This window comes from Suncus etruscus, chromosome 5 (genome assembly GCF_024139225.1).
Source record: "Suncus etruscus isolate mSunEtr1 chromosome 5, mSunEtr1.pri.cur, whole genome shotgun sequence".
NCBI lineage: Eukaryota > Metazoa > Chordata > Mammalia > Eulipotyphla > Soricidae > Suncus > Suncus etruscus.
In genome coordinates this window covers 106,435,606-106,456,016 of record NC_064852.1, presented here as the reverse complement: position 1 = coordinate 106,456,016, position 20,411 = coordinate 106,435,606, and the positions used below count along the sequence as shown (strand labels likewise).

Genomic DNA, 20,411 nt, shown 5'->3' with positions numbered 1-20,411 from the left:
TTAGACTGAGTTTTTCAACATAATATTTAAATTAACTTAGTGTTCTTTCTTTAGAAATATAACAGAATTTAGGTAATTGCATATTTCCATAAAGATCTCTTGTGTTTTTCCTACTACCATAATACTTTTCTGGGTATTTCACTAAAAAATCATTTTAAAAATTATTCTTTTTAACTATTCTAAGTATATTTCAAATCACATGAAATTGCCACTATTTAAGTTTTTGCATAAAATACGATAATTCTGTATCATCCAAAATAATCCCTGTGTGTAAATTTCACTTTATCAAGGAATGATAGATGAAAGAAATCAAGAGGTGGCCTACACAGTTGGGTTCATAGTATTTGGGCAGAGTCCATTCAAAATCCTTCTTTACTTTTCAAGATGGCAACTTGTAGTTATCAGAAAATATATTCTATATTTTACTATTTACAAGTATTTTCCACATTCCTACTGGCAGGTATTGCTCCTGGCACTGAAAATAAAAGTTGAGAGGTTTCATCTATTGTCTTCTCCTTTCTAGTAAATCAGACACTTCTTTATAATTTAGAAAGTATCAGTCTAGGGAAAATAAAATGCTGACTCTCACTGCAGTTTCAAATAGATGGCAAAGTAGGTCCTAAAAGAGAAAATGACTTTGGACTAAAGGTCCTCCTCAGAAAGAAACACCTAACCAGGTGGGTAGCAAATGAAAGAGCCAGACCTGATACTCCCAGTGGATTAAACACCTAGAAAATAAAGACACTTACTTAAAGCTTGACCATATAGTAAAACAGTGTGCCTAGTCAAAGAGTTAGTTGTCAAAAAAGATATCTGTTGGCAAATAGAATGTTCAGTATATATGTAAACAAAGGTATAACTGCTTTCATATACACACACCCTGAATTGTTGTTACCATAAATGGGAGCATAATAACCTTTGTACAATTTGCCTTTTTACATATATCTTTTCTTTTTTTTTTTTTTTTTTTTGGTTTTTGGGCCATACCCGGTGACACTCAGGGGTTACTCCTGGCTATGTGCTCAGAAGTTGCTCCTGGCTTGGGGGACCATATGGGACGCCAGGGAATCGAACCGCGGTCTGTCCTAGGCTAGCGCAGGCAAGGCAGGCACCTTACCTCTAGCGCCACCGCCCGGCCCCTACATATATCTTTTCATGGCAACTATTTTTAAGTGGTCACCTCTAAATATAACTATAAACTAAGTTATATTACTTCCCAACATCTCTTTTCAATATTCCGGGATAATTTCAAGCAGGAATCAGGTCCGTTCAGTTTAGTACTAACACCCAGATCAGAGTACAATATCTAGAATAGACTCTGCTCAAGCTTTCAAAAAAAAAAAAAAAATATATATATATGTGTGTGTGTGTGTGTGTGTGTGTGTGTGTGTGTGTGTGTGTGTACACACACACACACACACACACACACACATATAAAAGAAAGGAAGAACTGACTGGCTAAAGAAGATCATCAAAGAAGAATGAGGTAGGGGATAGTTTTGAAAAGCAGCAAACGCACAGAATACGGCAACAAAACAACAGTGGAGCAGAATATGGTGCATGACAAAAAAACAGTTGTGGCTGAGAAGGCTAACCCTTAGCTGTACAGTTGGAGACTCCTGGAAGTGGTGTTATGAAAGAAACTGAAGAGTTAATAAAACTTGTACTTTAGCCAAAACTTGGCTACTCTTTTAACAAAAAGTTCTGTCAATGGAATAGTTTTCCCTACAGAAAGGGTTATGGACAGAAAAGAACTCATTAATCAACTATCCAATTTGATTTTGTTTGTACCTCTAAAATAAAAATATATATATACGATAAAGTGTCAGCTTAATCAACCCCTAATGATACAGCCTAATCAGTAATCAACAATCTGACCTCTAAGACTGTCAGGTGATAAATGCTTTATTGTTATTCAGAGGCGACCAATATTAATTCCCAAATTTTAAGCAGTGAACGTTTCTAAAAATCATATCAAGCCTCATAATATCTTCCTAAAGTTACAAGTGAAAATTATGCCAAAAAAGAGAAAAATGTGAGTAAAGCAGTATATTCTCAAGTAAAAATTACCTCCAACCTACCTAATAGTTGGCTGAAGAGCAAGAGGGAAAAGTAAATGAGTGATCCAGAATGTGATCCAGAGTTTAATTTGATACATATTCAACAGCGTAAAACATATGATGCTGAAAATTATCCCACAATTTTATGCAGTATAAGTGAAATTGGTTCTAAGCTACCTACCCAAGTAAGTCTATTTATGATTTAACTTTGGCATTAGATCAACCACTAGGTCATTCTGTGAGGAGTGGAAAAGGTAAAGTTCCATGTCTTTGTGTTAGCTCAATGCAAAGGATTCTATTAATCCTGTTTCATCTCCAGGAAAACTTACTTGGTATTCTTACTTTGTTTTGTTTTACTTCTGGCTCTGCACTTGGGAACCTCTCCTAGCAGGCTTGGGCGAATACATGGGATGCTGGAAGACCAAACCCAGGTTGGCTGCACACTAAGCAAGTACATACTGTACTTACTGAATTTATTTTAGGTCATACATGCTGGAAGTGCCTTCACTTCACTGAATTCACATCTTCAAGCATATACCAAGTGTGATTCCTCTTTGCCTCCCGCACATAGCACCACTCTACTTTATGCAATAAATGCAATTTTGATACAGTATTAATGACTCTATTCTCTAGAATCTTTCCACTAAAATCATTTTGTTAAAATAATTAATTTGTTTTCTATATGACTCTCTTCTGTAGTTGTCTAAATTTTCTCCACCTACTCCTAAGACTTAAGCTACTACTGTATAGGAACACCTAGAAAGGCTTTTTAATCCCCTTGATTTAAACTATTCTTATGGTTTGCTTCAAATAAGAGAACAGAACAAACAAAAGGCCAGTTCTGGGACAAGGCTTTAAAACCAGTTTTGGCAACTTTGACTCTATGTGTATCTAGATCAATGCTCCCATAATCACACAAGGATATAATGTGGCAAGAAAAGTCTCTGACACCATTGGGAGAAAGACAACTGTCCTTTAATTCTACCTCCAAATAATTTCAAATTTTAGTCCATCATATCTGGTTCACAAAACTTACTTATAGCACAAAATAATCTAAACTCAGGATCAGAAAGATAGTACAGCCAATACAATATTTATCTTCCACATGGATAATCCAGGTTAGATCCCCAGCACCTTATAGATTCCCTGAGCTCACTAGAAATGATTCCTCAAAATTGACCTAGGAGTAAGCCCCAAGCACCACTGGGTATAGGCCCAGAACAAAATCATGTAAAGAAAATCAAAACAGGGGCCGGGCGGTGGCACTAAAGGTAAGGTGCCTGCCTTGCCTGCACTAGCCTTGGACGGACCGCGGTTCGATCCCCTGGTGTCCCATATGGTCCCCCAAGCCAGGAGCAACTTCTGAGCACATAGCCAGGAGTAACCCCTGAGCGTTACCGGGTGTGGCCCAAAAACCAAAAAAAAAAAAAAAAAAATCAAAACAAACATGCAAAAATTTATTATTTTAGTCATTACACTGAAGCGCAAAGTAAAAGAACACAGCTAAATTAGCTACATAACTTTGGAGAAGCAATTTTTAATTATCTAATGAAATAATAGTGCTTAGACTTCAACACTCTAATTTTATAACAGAAATTTGGATTTCAGGGACTGGAGTGGCCAACCCAGGATATGCCTGAGTTCGATTCCCAGCATTCCTTATGGTTTCCTGAGTGCCGCTGGGTGTGTCCTACACACACACAAATAAAAGAAATTTGAATTTCAATTGTATAATGATCACTGGAAAGTAACAGATTAGAAGGTAACCTCCTATACTAGCTCTGACCCCCAAATCCCTGGAGATGTATAGAAAGGTGAACAGGCACAGTCCAGACCTGAACGAACAGGATGTCAATCAAAAATTCTAACTTCTTGGGGCCGGAGAGATAGCATGGAGGTAAGGCGTTTGCCTTTCATGCAGAAGGTCATTGGTTTGAATCCCGGCATCCAATATGATCCCCCGGGCCTGCCAGGAGCAATTTCTGAGCATAGAGTAGCCCCTGAGCGCTGCCGGGTGTTACCAAAAACCAAAAAAAAAAAAAAAAAGAAAAGAAAAATCTAACTTCTACAAGTCCCACTTCCTCTTGAATAGGGATAAGAAGACATCCACAGGGTTATCTTAAAAAGTAAGTAAATCTCTCTCTCTCTCTCTCTCTCTCTCTCTCTCTCTCTCTCTCTCTCTCTCTCTCTCTCTCTCTCTCTCTCTCTCTCTCCCCCCCCCCCCTCTCTCTCTCACTCACTAATTTTTTCACAAAAGTGTAGCCACAAATTTTGTTTTGAGGGATTTGCTGGTGGGGCTTTCAAGCAAAGCTCTGGAAGCTCAGAGCTCTTCCCAGGGATACTCAGTCAACCCACTGAATGATAAGTCTGGTAGTCCTGGGGTATACCACACTGAGAATGCAGAGAATCCTATAGGACTAGACTGTGCAGTGTTCACAGGGGCCCTGAACTTGGCTATCACTGAGCTCTTTCCCTGGCCCACATGGTTGACACTTGAATATAGCAAATAGGAAAAAAAAGCCTCTTTTTTAAATTTAATTTCCAGAATGTCTCTAAGAAATGTATGGTTCAAAACAATTGGATAATTAAAACAGCACTGTTTGAAAATAGTGGATATTTTGAATAAGGTTATATACTCTATTTCTTGATTTTTATAGGCCGTTGTTAGTGGTAACAAAAATATTAACATACTGTGAGTCCTTTCAATCAGCAGTAATGGTTTAAAATACCATTTTCTCATAGGGAAGTATTAAATCCATCTCAAATACAGTATATTGTACCATAAAGAACAATTTAAAGATTAAATTACTTACCACTGATTGTCTTGGGCTTTTTAGTCAAATATTCTTTCCATTTTCTTGAACTGAGTTGGCTGGGAGGTGGAATAATTATGCTACTAATAGTACAAGGCAATACAAAAAGAGCACCAACCTGGGGAAAACAGAGCACAGGCTAAGAGTCACTCTTAAACAATGTCATCTGACCAAGTGTCCACTCATACTTTGTGTGTTAACATGCATTTAAAAGGAAACAAATAATGTACATTTAGCATCTCTCTCCCAATATCACAACTATAAAAACTAAAACAAGAATATTGCCTAACTTCTTTGAAAACAAGCTTAGACTAACAAAAACAAAGAAAGGCATTCAAATTTTTTTTCCAGTGGATTATGTATCTCTGAAAAACCTTGTTGCTTCCAACATTTGTTTCAAATGCAGATTGTGGGTGTAATTTCTTTGTATATTGTCCAACCAATGAGAAGCTGGGAATTCTATCATCAAAAGACTTTTGTCCTGCTTAGCCATCATTTTCTAATCTTCTAACTATTTGCTTTTGGCTTAAATTTAGAATATATATCTGAAGGCAACTTTAAAACTTTTGTTTCTAAAAATCAGAGATTTAATGGTAATAGGCATTAGCAGAATAGACAAATCAAAAGCTAAAACATATAGAGCAGCTTTAACTGGTTTAGAAAATAACTTAAGCTGATTCATCTTTGTATTCCCATGGTTAGACACAGAGGCCTTAATCATATATGCCCCCAACAAGCCTTTATTTATATATAAATCCACCATAATATTAAGTAAGTTTTCAGTTTGATTATGCATTGAATAAAACACACTGTGATTCAGAAAACTTGTATGCCTACTGTTAAAAATATAAGCTATAAAAATCAGCACATCCCCATAAATAGCACTTTAAAGCCCTAAATGATTAAGTGAAACTGATACCGCATATCACATAAAATGTCACTCAGCTAATAGTTGAATGCATTAAAAAGTAAAACTAATATGCTAGAATTGCTATTTATTATTTTTACTTACATATCTGAATTAACTTGTGAGAAAGAAAGCATAGTAGGAGCAAAATATGGATGTTCAAATTAAATACTTATTTTCTCTTACTATTTTAGCCATATAGCCTCTTTTATTTGAAGTCAAATGTCAAACATTGGGCAAAAAATAAGTAAGAACCAGAATCATAGTACAGTGGGTAGGATCTTCCCTTGCACACAGCAAGCCGGGTACTTCAGAGTACCACATATGGACTCTGAAGTACAAATATGTGTGTGAGTCCTAAGCACAGAAGGAGGAGTAAGTTCTGAGTGCAGCTGGGTATGGCTCAAGCCCCACTACCCCCCCCCCCCCAAAGGAAAAAGAAAAAAATAAGATCTAGGGAGACAACTCACTGTAGAAACATGTCTAGTATATGCAAGGTCATGAGTATAATTCCAGGCACCAATCCCTAAGTATCTCTGAGTCTAGGCCTAGTGAGTGGCCAGTGAGCCACATGAGCTTAGGTACCAAGAGGAGTAGCTCCAGCTCTCTACGACCAGCTCAGGGTGTGGTTCCTACCTAAATATAAAACAAAAAAAGATAGCAATAGAAACTAAGTATAACAGATACCTAAATGTTAAAAGTTTTTTGACATAAGACTTTAATTTGCCTAAAAAGACTATATAACCAAAGAGTAGGCAAAGATTTGTCACTATATAGATCAAAGCTAAGTGATAAGTATTCTTGGAACAAAATAAGGAAAGACTTAATAATACTCCCTGTAAAAATATATTAATTATAGTGAGAATAATTTAGACATGATAAATGTCATTCAACACATAACTTAAAATCTAGTATGTATTTTGACTCATCGAAGTCGGTACTTTTGGAGATTGCCTACTTTTGATTAAATGCTACAAAGAGATAATAGGGCTGGAGAGATCGCTCAGCTGAGCACGTATTTTGTATGCAAGAGGACTGGGTTTGACCTGCGTACCATAAAATCCTTGGGAGCAACCCTCAAGCACTGAGATGGGAGAGCCACAACTACTGGGAAAAAAAAACTATCAAAAACAAGATAAAAAAAAGAACAAAAAAGAAATAATGAAGAATAAAGAAGTGAAAGGAGGGGCAGGGAAGGAAAGAAAAGAAACAAGAAGAGGATGGGTAGGGGAAGAATGGAGAGAAGAGGGAGAAGAGAGCAGGAGAAGGAGGTGAGGGAGGAGAGGTGAGGGAAGGGAAAGGATGGGAGGGGAGGATAGAAGGGAAGAAGAGAGAGGAGAGAAGAGGAGAGGAAAGGAGAGGGGAAGAAAGAAATGAGAGAAGGGGAGGAAAGAAAAGAAACAGCTCTATATTCCAAACCTATTATACTCTACAAGGGCACCATTATATCAATTTTGTATACAGCGATCATAACAAACTTGAGTCGTAATAACTTGATCAACTTCACAAAACCAAGTTCTCTGGAGGAAGTAAAAAGCAAATTAAATGTAAAGTGTGAATTTTTAAACCCTGATAATCTTTTCAGGAACGTGACCACATAATTACGGTAATCTAGTTTCTAGTCACACCATGAGAATTTCTTGGTCAGATGACAGTATGGTTCCCTAATAACCCTATATTGATTTTTATTTTATGAGCATTTGTATCTCTTAAAATAAGCTTACTTATTATTACTTATCAGCCAAAGACTGATCTCACGAATCTGTGGTATATAAAATAACTGGATGAGAAAATGTAAAAGGGAAAGACCTAAATCACTCTTGACCACAGAGTTTAGGGAGGACAGAGAAGGAAAGAAATCAAGGGGAAAGGGAAGAAGATGAGAAAAAGAAATAAGGGAAAACAAAGATCAGGCCTTTGATTATACTGGTGATGTAGAAGAGCGAAACAGCTAGATATCCAAAGCACAGATCAACAGCACAGAAAACATGAGATCAAAGCTGCAACCACTGAACTTTGTGATGTGCCTGTAGAGGTGGCAGGCAGAGGTGGTGGGAGGATGGTGTTTGGAAACATTGGTGGAGTTAACACTGGTGGTGAGATAAGCCTGAAACACAACTATCAAAAAATCTGTAAATCATGGTTTTTTAAAAGAAAAATTATTTTAAAAATCAACTTATTTCAAAATGTTTTTTTTTTTTCCTTTTTGGGCCACACCCAGTGGTGCTAAGAGTTTACTCCTGGGGCCGGGTAGGTGGCGCTGGAGGTAAGGTGTCTGCCTTGCAAGCGCTAGCCAAGGAAGGACCGCGGTTCGATCCCCCGGCGTCCCATATGGTCCCCCCCAAGCCAGGGGCGATTTCTGAGCACATTGCCAGGAGTAACCCCTGAGCGTCAACCGGGTGTGACCCAAAAACCAAAAAAAAAAAAAAAAAAAAAAAAAAGAGTTTACTCCTGGCTATGTGCTCAGAAATCGCTCCTGGCAGGCTTGAGGGACCACATGGGATGCCGGGAATCGAACCCGGGTCTGTCCCAGGTTGGCTGCATGCAAGGCAAACGCCCTCCCGCTGTTCTATCACTACAGCCCCTCAAGATGTTTACTTATATTCTACAGCTAATCACAAATGGTTTAAAGCTTAGTTGAGTTAGAACCTTATACATCACTATAATTTTTAAACTTTAAGAAAGCTGCTAAGCGATTGGTTCCCTGTCTGCCTCTTTCTAGCGTTTAAAACAAGGGCACATAGCATTGCCTGGCACATATCAGGCAGCCCCCCGAATAAGTTACATAGATTATATAAAACACAACTACAAAGCATGAGATTTACTTCAAGGACTCAGGAAACAATTCAAAATGGTCTTTGTTTTGTTTTGTTCTGTTTTTTCAAAAAAAATGTGACTCATTATGACCAACATCAAAAAATGTAAAAATTTTGTCATATTTTCAAAAAAACTAAAAGCAGCATTTCTTTCTCTCTCTCTCTTTTTTTTCTTATTTCTTTTCTTTTTTGTTTTTGGGTCACAATCAGCAATGCTCAGGGCTTTCTCCAGGTGGGGCTCAAGAAATCACACGTGGTTCCAGGGGTCAGGCCTAGGTCAGCTGCATGCAACACAAGTATCTTCTATCCAATGCCCTATTTCTCTTGTTCTTAAATTAGATATTCTCAGAGAATAAAAGCAGGAGTTAATATCACACTTCAGACTGTTCCTTCAAAGCTCAGTTTATCAAATTATTGAGATAACACTCAACTTCATGGAAAAAAGTGACTATTTTAAGTTAACTGGCCAGAGCAATAGGACAACAGGAAAGGCGTTTGCTTTTATTGCAGTCAACCAAGGTTCAATCACCAGCACCCTATTTAGCCCCCTAAACTTGCCAAGAGCGGTGCTTTAATACAGAGTCAAGAATAAGATTTGAGCAATGCCAGGTGTGATTAACCCACCCAAATAAAAACCCCAAATGTGTAAGTTATCATATTGAAGATATACATGAAACATGTAAGTTCCATATCGTATCAGGAAGGTTTTGGGGCCACGACTGGCAGCACTCAGGGGTTATGGCTCTGCGCTCAGAAATCGCTCTTAGCAGGTTCAGGGGATCATATGGGTTGCCAGGGATAGAACCCAGGCATGTGCTGGGACGGCTGCATGCAAGGCAAATGCCCTACCACTGTGCTACCGCTGTGCTATCACTGTGGCTCCTCCAAACAAAAAGTTTGATGTAATTTTACAGTGTGAATATAACAATTCTTAAATCATATCATGACATATAACATGCATCTATTAAAATAGCTGCAAATGACCTAAATATCATCAAAATAATGGAAGTAAAACTGGATTTTTGCAAGGGATAATTCAAGTGATGCTTTAATGATATTCTTACTGCTAGCCCTCTGGGCTCTGTCATATAAAGAATAATACATATGAGTTGAACATAAATGTACATATGTATCTTTTCAAAATATTCACTATCTACTCACAAAATTGAAATCAGATGTTAAAGATATCTTAATCACAACAGTCTAAATTATTTACTTTTGGGGGGCTTCAGCCAGTGGTATTTAGCTATTTGTGGCAGTGCTAATATTAAGCTGGGTTTGGCTACACACAAGGCAAGTATATTAAACCCTGCACTTATCTCACTGGTACTCAAAATTTTTAAATTTAAAGCAAGTATTTGACAGAAAATAGATGTTTAAACTCTTCTAAAAACAAAGCATCATTATCTGCAGAGCACTTTAGAATAAACAAGAACCATGATCAAATCAAGTTACATGTTATCAAAGAAATCAAATCACTCTGTAGACACAAAACAACAAACCATATTCCCTTTTCTAACACATCCCTAAATAGTAAGTTGAAAAAAAAAACACCTTCTACCTTGTCACACAGAGAAGAGAGCTGCTCCAAAAGCAACAAGGAGTTCTGTTTGGAGCTGTTCCTTGTCAGTCCTCTGTACTAAGGAGTTAAAGTAAAGAATCGGAGCAAAAGCAACCTGATTAAGGCAAATTATGTGGCATGTCAATTATACTACAATAAAGTCACTATTGTCTTTTTTTAAAAAAGCACTCCACTGTTTTATAGATTTTTATTTATTTGAGGGAAGAATGATAAAATTGACAACCCCACTCCCTAAAATGTTTTGTTTCCAACTATAGGGGACTTAAAATCATTTATGAAACTTTTCAATTGTAGGATTTCACAATGACTCCTTTTATTAGAGTTATTTTTATGACAAAAATATAACAATAAGTAGTGCTGCTGTGGATACATGTTACTAAAAACTATCAAAACTAGGGATTTGTGAAAATCATGGCTTCTTAAAAACTCTAAAAAGGGCCAGAGTGAATAGTACTGCAGGTAGGACACTTGCCTTGCACACAGCTGACCCAGTTTTATCCCGGCACCCCATATGGTTCCCCCAACCCAACCAGTAGTCATTTCTAAGTGTAACACCAGGAATAAGCCCTTAGCACTGTGTGTGTGTGTGTGTGTGTGTGTGTGTGTGTGTGTGTGTGTGTGTACATGTATATATGTATATAAAATTCCGCTATTTCATTTCAGGCATTAATACATTTATACAAAATATTCTGTTCTTAGGTATTTTCCTAAATATTCTTACTATTTTCTTGAAAGAGAGCTTAGATATATAGGATAATTATAGATGTATATACTATGAATAGCACTTATACTTAAGTACATCAGTTGATAAATATACTGGCTCTTAGATGTCTATTCTACCAATGACAAGAGATATCTTAAGAGTTCTTTTCTGTTTTCTCTACTGGATCCCTACCATTTTACCTTCCTGCCTACTGATAAGAGTAACAAAACCAGGATGTCCTCTTCCTACTCTAGAACCAAATACAGCCAGCCCTTAAATTTTATTTTGTTTAGTTTAGCCTTTTGCAGGTAATAGAAGTTCTCTTAAAAACAATGTCCATCCAAAGTATATTAAATATCTTATAAAAATGAAAACGCATAGGTCAAATATCTAAATGTGAAACATTAGCAAAAAACATTTTACTAGAGACAGAAAATACAACCTAAATAAATGTGTGAATAAAAGGATACAACTCAAATTCAATGTCCGACATATAGTAGGAGGGTAAATCTGATAACTTTACCATCTGCACAAATTCCAAAGCAGGACTATAATAGTGGAAAACCTAAAAAAGAAATTAAAATTGGATAATACTTAACTACTATAAATAAAATGAAAAAGTTTAGCAGTTAGAAATTAAGTCAATAAAACTTCACATGAATCTTTAAAAGTATTTACAAATTTTGCAACCTAAACATTATAAGCATAATTATATTTATTCAAAATTCAAACACAGACAGGCCGAAGCGATAGGACAGCAGGTAAGGTGTTTGCCTTGCATGCAACTGACCCGGGTTCAATCCCTGGCATCCCATTTGGTGCCAAGAGTGATTTCTGAGTTTAGAGCCAGGTGTGACCCCTGAGTGTCATCAGGTGTGGCCCCAAAACAAGACAAAAAACATAAATCAAACACCTAAACAAACATACACATGAATAGATAATTACAAATAGCTTAAATATAAATTACCTTTGGTAAAACTGTCTTATCCTTTGATAGCATTCTCTTTTTGGCAAGAGAGCAGGCATTTAAATTAGATGGAATGAAATTCTTGGGGGTGATTCCCCTTAAACAAAATTCAGGAAAACTAATTTCAAATCCAAACTGAAAAGAAGCCAAGAGAATACCATTACAGACATATAAATAAAGTTATCAACTAATACATCTTCATGAAATCACAATGTTGGATGGGCAGGTGGGTCTATGCAGTTTTTATTGCTGAGCTTAGAGTGTGGCTCTCCTATTAAGTACACACCCTTCCTATTTCACTTACACGGGAATCTTCATGAAAATTTTTTGTTAGTCCTTTCTCAGTCAGCAAGACTTTATTAAATTATATAAAATATAAGAGAAATGAATGCAACCAGAAAATGGTCTATGCAAACTACCTCTTTCACATATATTTGTTCAATATCTGGCTTCCTACCAATAAGTAAAAACTTAAGTTTTACAAAAACAAAACTAGTATATTTTATTCAAAAATGGGACCCTTAAGATAATGCTTCAGTGTAAGGTGTTGAGAAAATGATCAAGCCCTGATAAATAGTTAAAAATAAAGTAACGAGAACAACCATGTTTGCTAATAATTTACATTGTGACTTGTTTTTTATAGAATTTACCCCACACATGGGGGGGGGGGAGAATTTACCCCACATAAAACTCTATAATCATCTGGACAAGAACTGGGTACTGAAAGAGGTTGAAGTGATATGCATTAAACCTTTCAGTAACAATACTACAATCCTATTACTTAAAGGAGAAAAAGTCTGTTTGTGCAGGGAGAGTGAATGAGTGAGAGAGAGAGAGAGAGGAAGAGAGAAAGAGGGAGAAAGAGGGAGAGAGAGAAAGAGGGAGAAAAAGGGAGAAGAGAGAGGGAGAGAAAGAGGGAGAGGAAGAAAAAGAGAGGAGAGAAAAAGAGGAAAGAGAGAGGGAGAGAAAGAGAGGGAGAGAAAGAGGGGAGAGAGAGAGAGAGAGAAAGAGAGAGAGAGAGAAAGAGAGAGAGAGAAGTGTCCTACAAAGAGGCAGACTGGGGTGGGGATAAAGAGGGAAATGGATGACACTGGTGCTGGTAAGTTCACACTGGCAAAAGGATGGTTGTTGGAACATTTGTATGACTGAAACCCAGCCATCAATAGATTTGTAACTGCATATCTCACAGCGATTAAATTTTTAAAAACTCCATGAGACAGGAACTATTATTATTCCAGAAAACATAAAGACAAATAATGAATCAAAAAGGCCAAATAATATCTAACAAGTCACACAAAACCAGTAAGAAACAGAATTTGAATGTAGGTAATATCTCTAAAACCTATATCTTTAATCACAATAATACCTCTATGGTAAAAGCTCTTTTCAGCCCTCTGGATCCTAAAAGTGATTTTCAGGTGTGTGTGTTGTATTAGCAAAGTAATAGCATTTATATACCGTATTTTCCGGCGTATATGAGGACTTTTGAAACAAAAAAAAGTCAACCGAAAATCGGGGGTCGTCTTATACGCTGAGTATATCCCGAAAAATGTTTCAATATGCCGCTAAACGAAAATTGTCTGAATATTGCACAAAACGAATTTTCCAACTCGATCCTGCACCAATCACTGCAAGGCTGCTCGGACTGCCTCTCTAACTCAGCCAATCCAAGCAGGCTTTTGATGCATGCAAATTAGACAATGTTCTGGACCCGAATCTGCACTGTAAAAAGCCTGCTCAGATTGGCCAGAGTCAAAGGAAGTCTGTTACAGTATAACCTTTGAACCTTTGCTTGTGATTGGCTCACTGAGCACATGAGCACAAAAACACATGCAACACAGGATCGTTCTGTCTGATACAGCGAATATAGGCCTAAACCTATGTTTAGGGGGTCGTCTTATATGCAGGAAAATACGGTATGTAATGTTTTCTTTAGGTATTTTTTTTTTGTTTTTGTTTTTGGTTTTGGTTTTTGGGCCACACCCGTTTGACGCTCAGGGGTTACTCCTGGCTATGTGCTCAGAAATCGCCCCTGGCTTGGGCGGACCATATGGGACGCCGGGGGATCGAACTGCGTCCTGATCCTTGGCTAGCGTTTGCAAGGCAGACACCTTACTTCCAGCGCCACCTACCCGGCCCCACTTTAGGTATTTTTTAAGCATGTTTATTTCGGTTTTTTTTTAAACAGTAATATTACTGCAATGTTCCCACCCACCACCAAAATGCTAATACATCTCTCTCCCTAGGTGATTTCCAGTTTAAAATATAATATGCAGAGAAATGAATGTTTAATTTCCTATTCATAAAAGTCTAAAAAAGGACACATAGTAATCTGCCATTATGATCTCAGAAAAGAGACTCAAAAAGCTATTCTTATACCTAATTCAGATGGCTATATGATTTGTTTACTTTAAAAACATTTTCAGAAGGGGCCAGAGTGATAGCGCATTGGTAGAGCGTTTGTCTTGCATGCAACTGAGCCAGAACAAACCTGGATTCAGTCCTGGTATCCCATACAGTCCCCCAAGCCATGAGCAGTTTCCGAGCACAGCCATGAGAATAAGCACTACCAGGTGTGACCAAAAATCAAAAAAAAAAAAAAATTTTAGAGTGTTGGGCTGAAGGATAGCACAGTGGTAAGGTGCTTACCTTGCTATCTGGAATCTTCTTCAAGGTTAAAAACAATTGTTCAAAATAGAATAACTGACCAGTAGAGGCAGCAAGACCACTAAGGTAGTACTACAGATAACAATATAATCTAGGCAGTTTGCTACTAGTTCACACATACAATAAGATAAAGCAACTATGATAATCAATGTGATTAAATCAGTAAAAAATTTTAGTTTTCTAATTAAGGTAGTCATATGTAAGATATTCAGTATAAATATAAGGCTTGTGGGCTACTGTTTAGCATGTGTGTTTGTGTGTATATGCATCATTTCTATTATTGCAGCTACTGTAAACTAGTTACACAGTAGTGTTTGAGAATATCTTCATAAAGTCGATTTCATTTAAATCATCTGCACTGTAAATGGATTTGAAAGGTCTGATTTGTAACTGTGATAATCAAGAAAACCACTTACCTTTCTCTCCCATATCTGAATCTTTCCCCTCCATAACTCCTTTGAGTCAATAGTATCTCTGAGGTCTACTAAAGATACAATATTAGCAGAAAGGTACTCTGCAATTTTCCGGCAATTTCTAAAAATGAAAAATTATGATAATTAAGTATAGGAATTTTCTTTGACCTAGACTTAACAATTAGAGCTAACTGCAAAAGCTTAGACAAGAAAATGCAGCTTCTATCACTGCTTTAATTTACTTTATTTCATTTTTTTAAATACTAGAGAACATCTATTAACTCTATCTCCAATGAGTTATAATCATATGTTCATCTAATACCAATATCTTATGATTGGAAGTAATTTCCCTTATATATAGTAAAACAAAGGCTTTCCTTGATCATTTTTGCTTAAAGGTATCAGATGTACATACATGTATATACCCAAACTGAGTATCAGCTCATTATCTTCAAAAGATAAAACAACCATTCTCCAGAATTGTTCCTATAGAGTTTTGTATAGAATTCCATAGGTATTTATTGGGCCTGAGCGACAGCACAGTGGTAGGGCATTTGCCTTGCATGCAAGCCGATCTCGGTTAGATTTCCGCATCCCATATGATCCCCTGAGCAGGAGCGAATTTTGAGCAGAGACAGGTAACCCCTGTGTGCTGTCTGTGGCCCAAAAAATAAAACAAAAGAATTCCATGAGTATTTACTAAGATAATCATAACTACTCCTACTCCTCCGAGAAATTCAATTAAAAACATAGAAACTTCTGGAGATATCTCATATCGGCGGGGTATTTGCCTTGCACCAGCTGACCTGGGACGGACCCGGGTTTGATCCTCGGCATCCCATATGGTCCCCCGAGCCTTCCAGGAATGATTTCTGAGCACAGAGCTAGGAGTAACCTCTGAGTGCAGCTGGGTGTGGCCCCCCCAAAAAATTAGAAACTTACTTTACCTCACCACTACTTATAGTTGGATTTAGCATATAGTTGTTAAATAACAGAATAAAAATCATGGGGGTAGGTGTTTGGCAGGAATATAGATCAAAGGACAGGAATGACTCCATGCACAAAATCCAGATTTGATCCCTAAACCCATTAAGTTGTAGAGCAGGGATGCATTTCTTTTGTTTGTTTTTTTGGGGTGTAACACCCAGCGTGGCTCAGGAGTTACTGGACTCTATGCTCACAAATCGATCTTGGCAGACTTGAGGGAACAAATGGGATGCCGGGAATCGAACCCGGGTCTGTCCTGGGTTAACCGCGTGCCAGGCAAATGCCCTACCACTCCAGCCCCCGGGAATGCATATTTCTGAAAGTGGCCCATGAATTCCCTGAGCACTGCTTGGGAACACCACACCAAAATAAATAACCCAAAAATTTATTAAACTCAAAGTGAATATTCATAAACTTATTAAATTCAGAGTGTATAAAATTACATATAAAAGTGATGTAAAACACAAAATTTTCTTTTACTTTCCTGATACATAAAATAAAAATCAAATATAAATTACAAGTCTACCTATGGTATTTTTTATAGTGTCCACTAAACAACTTAAGCCTATTTAAAAGTATATAATAGTACACTAAGTGATATTACAAGGGGTAAGGCTCTTGCTTTGCATGCAGCCAACCTGGGTTCAATTCCCAAATACTGCCAAGAGCGATTCTCCAGTACATAGCCAGGAGTATGCACTGAGCATCACCCCGTATGGCAAAAAACAAAAAACAAAAAACAAAAACAAGCAAAACAAAAAAAAACAAAATTTAATAATTAAAAATAAATAAATCAAAGCATGTGATAAGTTTGGAAAACTGATGCTAAAGTTTTAAAAATCTAAATATCTCAGAAACATAAAAAATGAAATAACAAAATTTAAATTCTTGTGACTGGAGTACAGTTGGTAGGATACTTGCCTTACAAAGAGCTAACAGGGTTAGATCCCAGGTAACATAAAAATCCTTCATACCTCTCTCTGACCACAGAGCTAGGAGGAAGCCATGCAAAAAAGCAATAAAAAAAAAAGGATATAAATTTTCTTCAATAAATAAATCTCTAACCACTGTACGGTTGTTAGAGAATTACTCTATCATATTCAAAACTATTCAAAAGATAATTGTGTTAAATAAGCAGCATGTTATAAAAACAGACAACACAGACAATAATCAATTATGAAGGAAGCTTACATTTCACATTGATTTGCTGCTATAGTAATTTTCCCTGAATACCATTCCCTTAAATGCTTTAACGCTCCTATAGCAGGCAAACAGTCTTTCAATTTAGGATGATCTTTGGCAGCAGGCAACAGGATAATATCTATCATTGCTCTACCTGAAAAGAGAAAACAGCACCTTTGAAAATTTTGAGTATGTGAGAAAAGTTCCATAACAGTACCCTGACTAACTGAATTTCATGTTTGTTTATATGATAAAGGAGAATTTTAACTTGATTTCTGAAATTCTTAAAAACAATACATTTCTTTAGAAGTTCAAAATGTTTTCTGTTTATCATTTGATTGAAAGCCAAATTATCTTAAAATAGCTAGCAGAAGCCAGAAAACAATGAGTTTATATCATAATTACTTGCCAACTTGATGCGTGGTTAATTATACACATCACTTTTGAGATCATCAATACTATTGTTGCAATGAACAGAAGGGGGGAACTATGCAATTTCATTATATTTTTGACACTTAATTTTGTATTTATACAATAGGGAATACATTAGTTCAAATAAATTATTTCTCTTCTAAAAGGACAAGAAAACATTCAGAAGGCTCAATTATACAGACAACAACACTGCTTTTCTGAGGAAGAAGTATAACTTCATGAAGTTTAAAATTTTATAAATTTACTAAGGGACCAGAAATAATAATATAAAATACAACTCAAGTAAAATATAGTATAATAAAAATGTTCTAATTTGGAAAAAATAAAACTATATATTTTGGATGTAACACATTTAAAAAAAGAAAATCAGCTTGGCTGGAGCACTAGTACAGCTTGTCTTCCATGCAACAGATCTGGTTTCAATGCCCAGAAACCCATATGGTACCCTGAGTTCCACCAGGATTATTCCTGAGTGCAGAGCCAGGAATAAGCCCTGAGCACTGCCAGATGTGGCCCAAAATAAATAAATATTCAGAAACAGATATATTTACCAGTTATTTTCTATGGGACTCTGACAATATAATCTGATCTATGACAATGAGGATTAGTCTGTAATCCACACTCTTATAATAACCACATATGCTTTATTTCACAATCAATTCTTAGAATACAACTTGCTAACTATGAGATAGCACATATCTGCTTAATAAATGACCTTCAATAACAAATATAGTCACAAAAGAAAGCTCTTTGAAAATATTTATAGATGCAAATTGTACCAATTTTTTTGGTTGGTTGGTTGACTTTTTGGATTGATCAAGGGTTGGAAGCTACTAGCTCTGCACTCAGGAATCTCCTGGAGGCATCTAGGGCACCACATAAGAAGCTGGGATAGATACTGGATTAGCTGCATTCAAAGGCAAGTACCCCACCCACTATTCGATTGCTCCAGGCCCTGTACCAGCTCTTAGATACTACCTACTCATTAATACAAAGAAAAGAAGACAAAGAGAAAAAGAAAACAGTTTTAAGAATAAGATGTGGGGCTGGAGCTGGTGGCACAATGTAGGGCATTTGCCTTGCAAACTGACCTACTAAGCCCTGAACATCATCGGGTGTAGCCCCCCCAAAAAAGAATAATAAGATGTGTAGTACTTCATAAAATATACTTTCATTTTAGGAAAATAATTTTATTTAAGTTGAACACAAAATTTGTATACAGATGGAAAGATTCTTCTTCATGAATACTAGATAAGAAATAGTAATTCATTTTCTTAGTTCTAATTTTGATCTCATTAAAAGAAAACCATAAAGAGAACTATAATGCCTTAGAGTAACATACTTTATTGAGGTAGTTAAGAACACTTTTGTATTAAGTAATATTAAGAAATTATGGTCCATCTTGAATCTCAAAGTTACAAGTGAGAATACTAGCATAAAGACTGAATTTATAGGCAACATAAAATAAGATGCAAATTATTTAAAATCGTCAAAAAATATTACCAGGAGCAGGAAGCTTGTCAGATAACTGATGCAAATTTTCTGCTGATTCTTCATAGAGGCTAAAATAAAAGAAGAAATTAGGTAGGTGTACACATATTACTTTATATAAATTATAGTAGGTAATACTAAATGATTACCAGGTACACTGTTTAAATATGTTGAAATATTACTTTATTTGCTCCTCATGAATCAATATTACATTATCACCACTTGATAAATTTGCCTGAAATCCTATTGTATTTGAGGAATTTACCAAGTTCATACAAGAAAAACAAAACAAAAAGAAAATAAAAACAAAAACATGACTGACACCCAACTATGATTATATTTGTAATCAAGGTGTTTAAATAAAAATACTAATTACCAAAAAATATATAAGGGGGAAATTCCTATGTAATACCTAATATGTTAATCATAAATCCATGGCTGAAGCAATATCACAACGGTAGAGCATTTGCCTTGCATGTGGCCAACCCATGTTTGATCCCCAGCATCCCATATGGTCCCCTGAACCTGCCAGGAGTGATTTCTGAGCACAGAGCCAGGGGTAACCCCTGAGCACTATCGGTATGGCCCAGAAACCAATAAATAAATAAATAAATAAATAAATAAATAAATAAATAAATAAATAAATAAATAAATAAACATAAATCCTAACTAATGGATTATACTAAACAATAAGAGATATTGATTTTATCGGAATGCCCTAAAAGAGACTTTCATGAATGGGAAAATACACCCTTTCCAATTCTTCAGAATCTATTTTCCTCAAGACAGTCTATTATAGAATATAAATGCTTTACTTATTATAAACCAATCAACATCTAAAACACCTTAGGACATCTTTATTATAGTTTTCAAGCTCCCTCTTGTGGAAATAATTGTTAGAACAGTTAGTAGAAATCAAATTTCCCATTGCTCTCCAGGGTTCAAAAACAGAGGGCCAAAGAAGTTAAGGAATTAAGCCTAGGATCATGCATTTATAAACTTCCTCCCCTAATGTCTAGTTAATGCTCTTTCCACATTTCAACAAAATCTTCTTTAAGTAATCCATACAAATAAAATTTGTAAATATGAAAAAGACAATTTTTATATTTATATATAGAAATACTATATAAAAACAAAATTAAAAGATTTCAATAATAAATTATGAATGCGAATAAGCAAAACATTAATTATGAGCCACATATGAATACTTTTTTTGAGGGGAGGTCAGACCTTGCATCGCTCAGGGGTTACTCCTGGCTCTACGCTCAGAAATTGCTCCTGGCAGGCTGGGAGGACCATATCGGATGCTGGGGTTCGAGCCACCAATTTTCTGCCTGCAAGGCAAATGCCCTACCTCCATGCTATCTCTCCAGCCCCACATATGGATATTT

General features: G+C 36.3%; 1 protein-coding gene across 1 annotated transcript in view; it reads right to left on the bottom strand.

Annotated features, from left to right (window-relative positions):
- Positions 1-20,411, bottom strand: part of MTBP (MDM2 binding protein) — a 97,594-nt gene that overhangs the window by 68,352 nt on the left and 8,831 nt on the right. The window contains exons 5-11 of the mRNA XM_049772886.1: positions 19,033-19,091; positions 17,107-17,251; positions 14,932-15,049; positions 11,849-11,983; positions 11,352-11,446; positions 10,158-10,230; positions 4,874-4,991 (exon numbers count right to left, since the gene is read on the bottom strand). Coding sequence (XP_049628843.1) covers positions 4,874-4,991; positions 10,158-10,230; positions 11,352-11,446; positions 11,849-11,983; positions 14,932-15,049; positions 17,107-17,251; positions 19,033-19,091 — 743 coding nt within the window. The remainder of the gene's footprint in view (positions 1-4,873; positions 4,992-10,157; positions 10,231-11,351; positions 11,447-11,848; positions 11,984-14,931; positions 15,050-17,106; positions 17,252-19,032; positions 19,092-20,411) is intronic.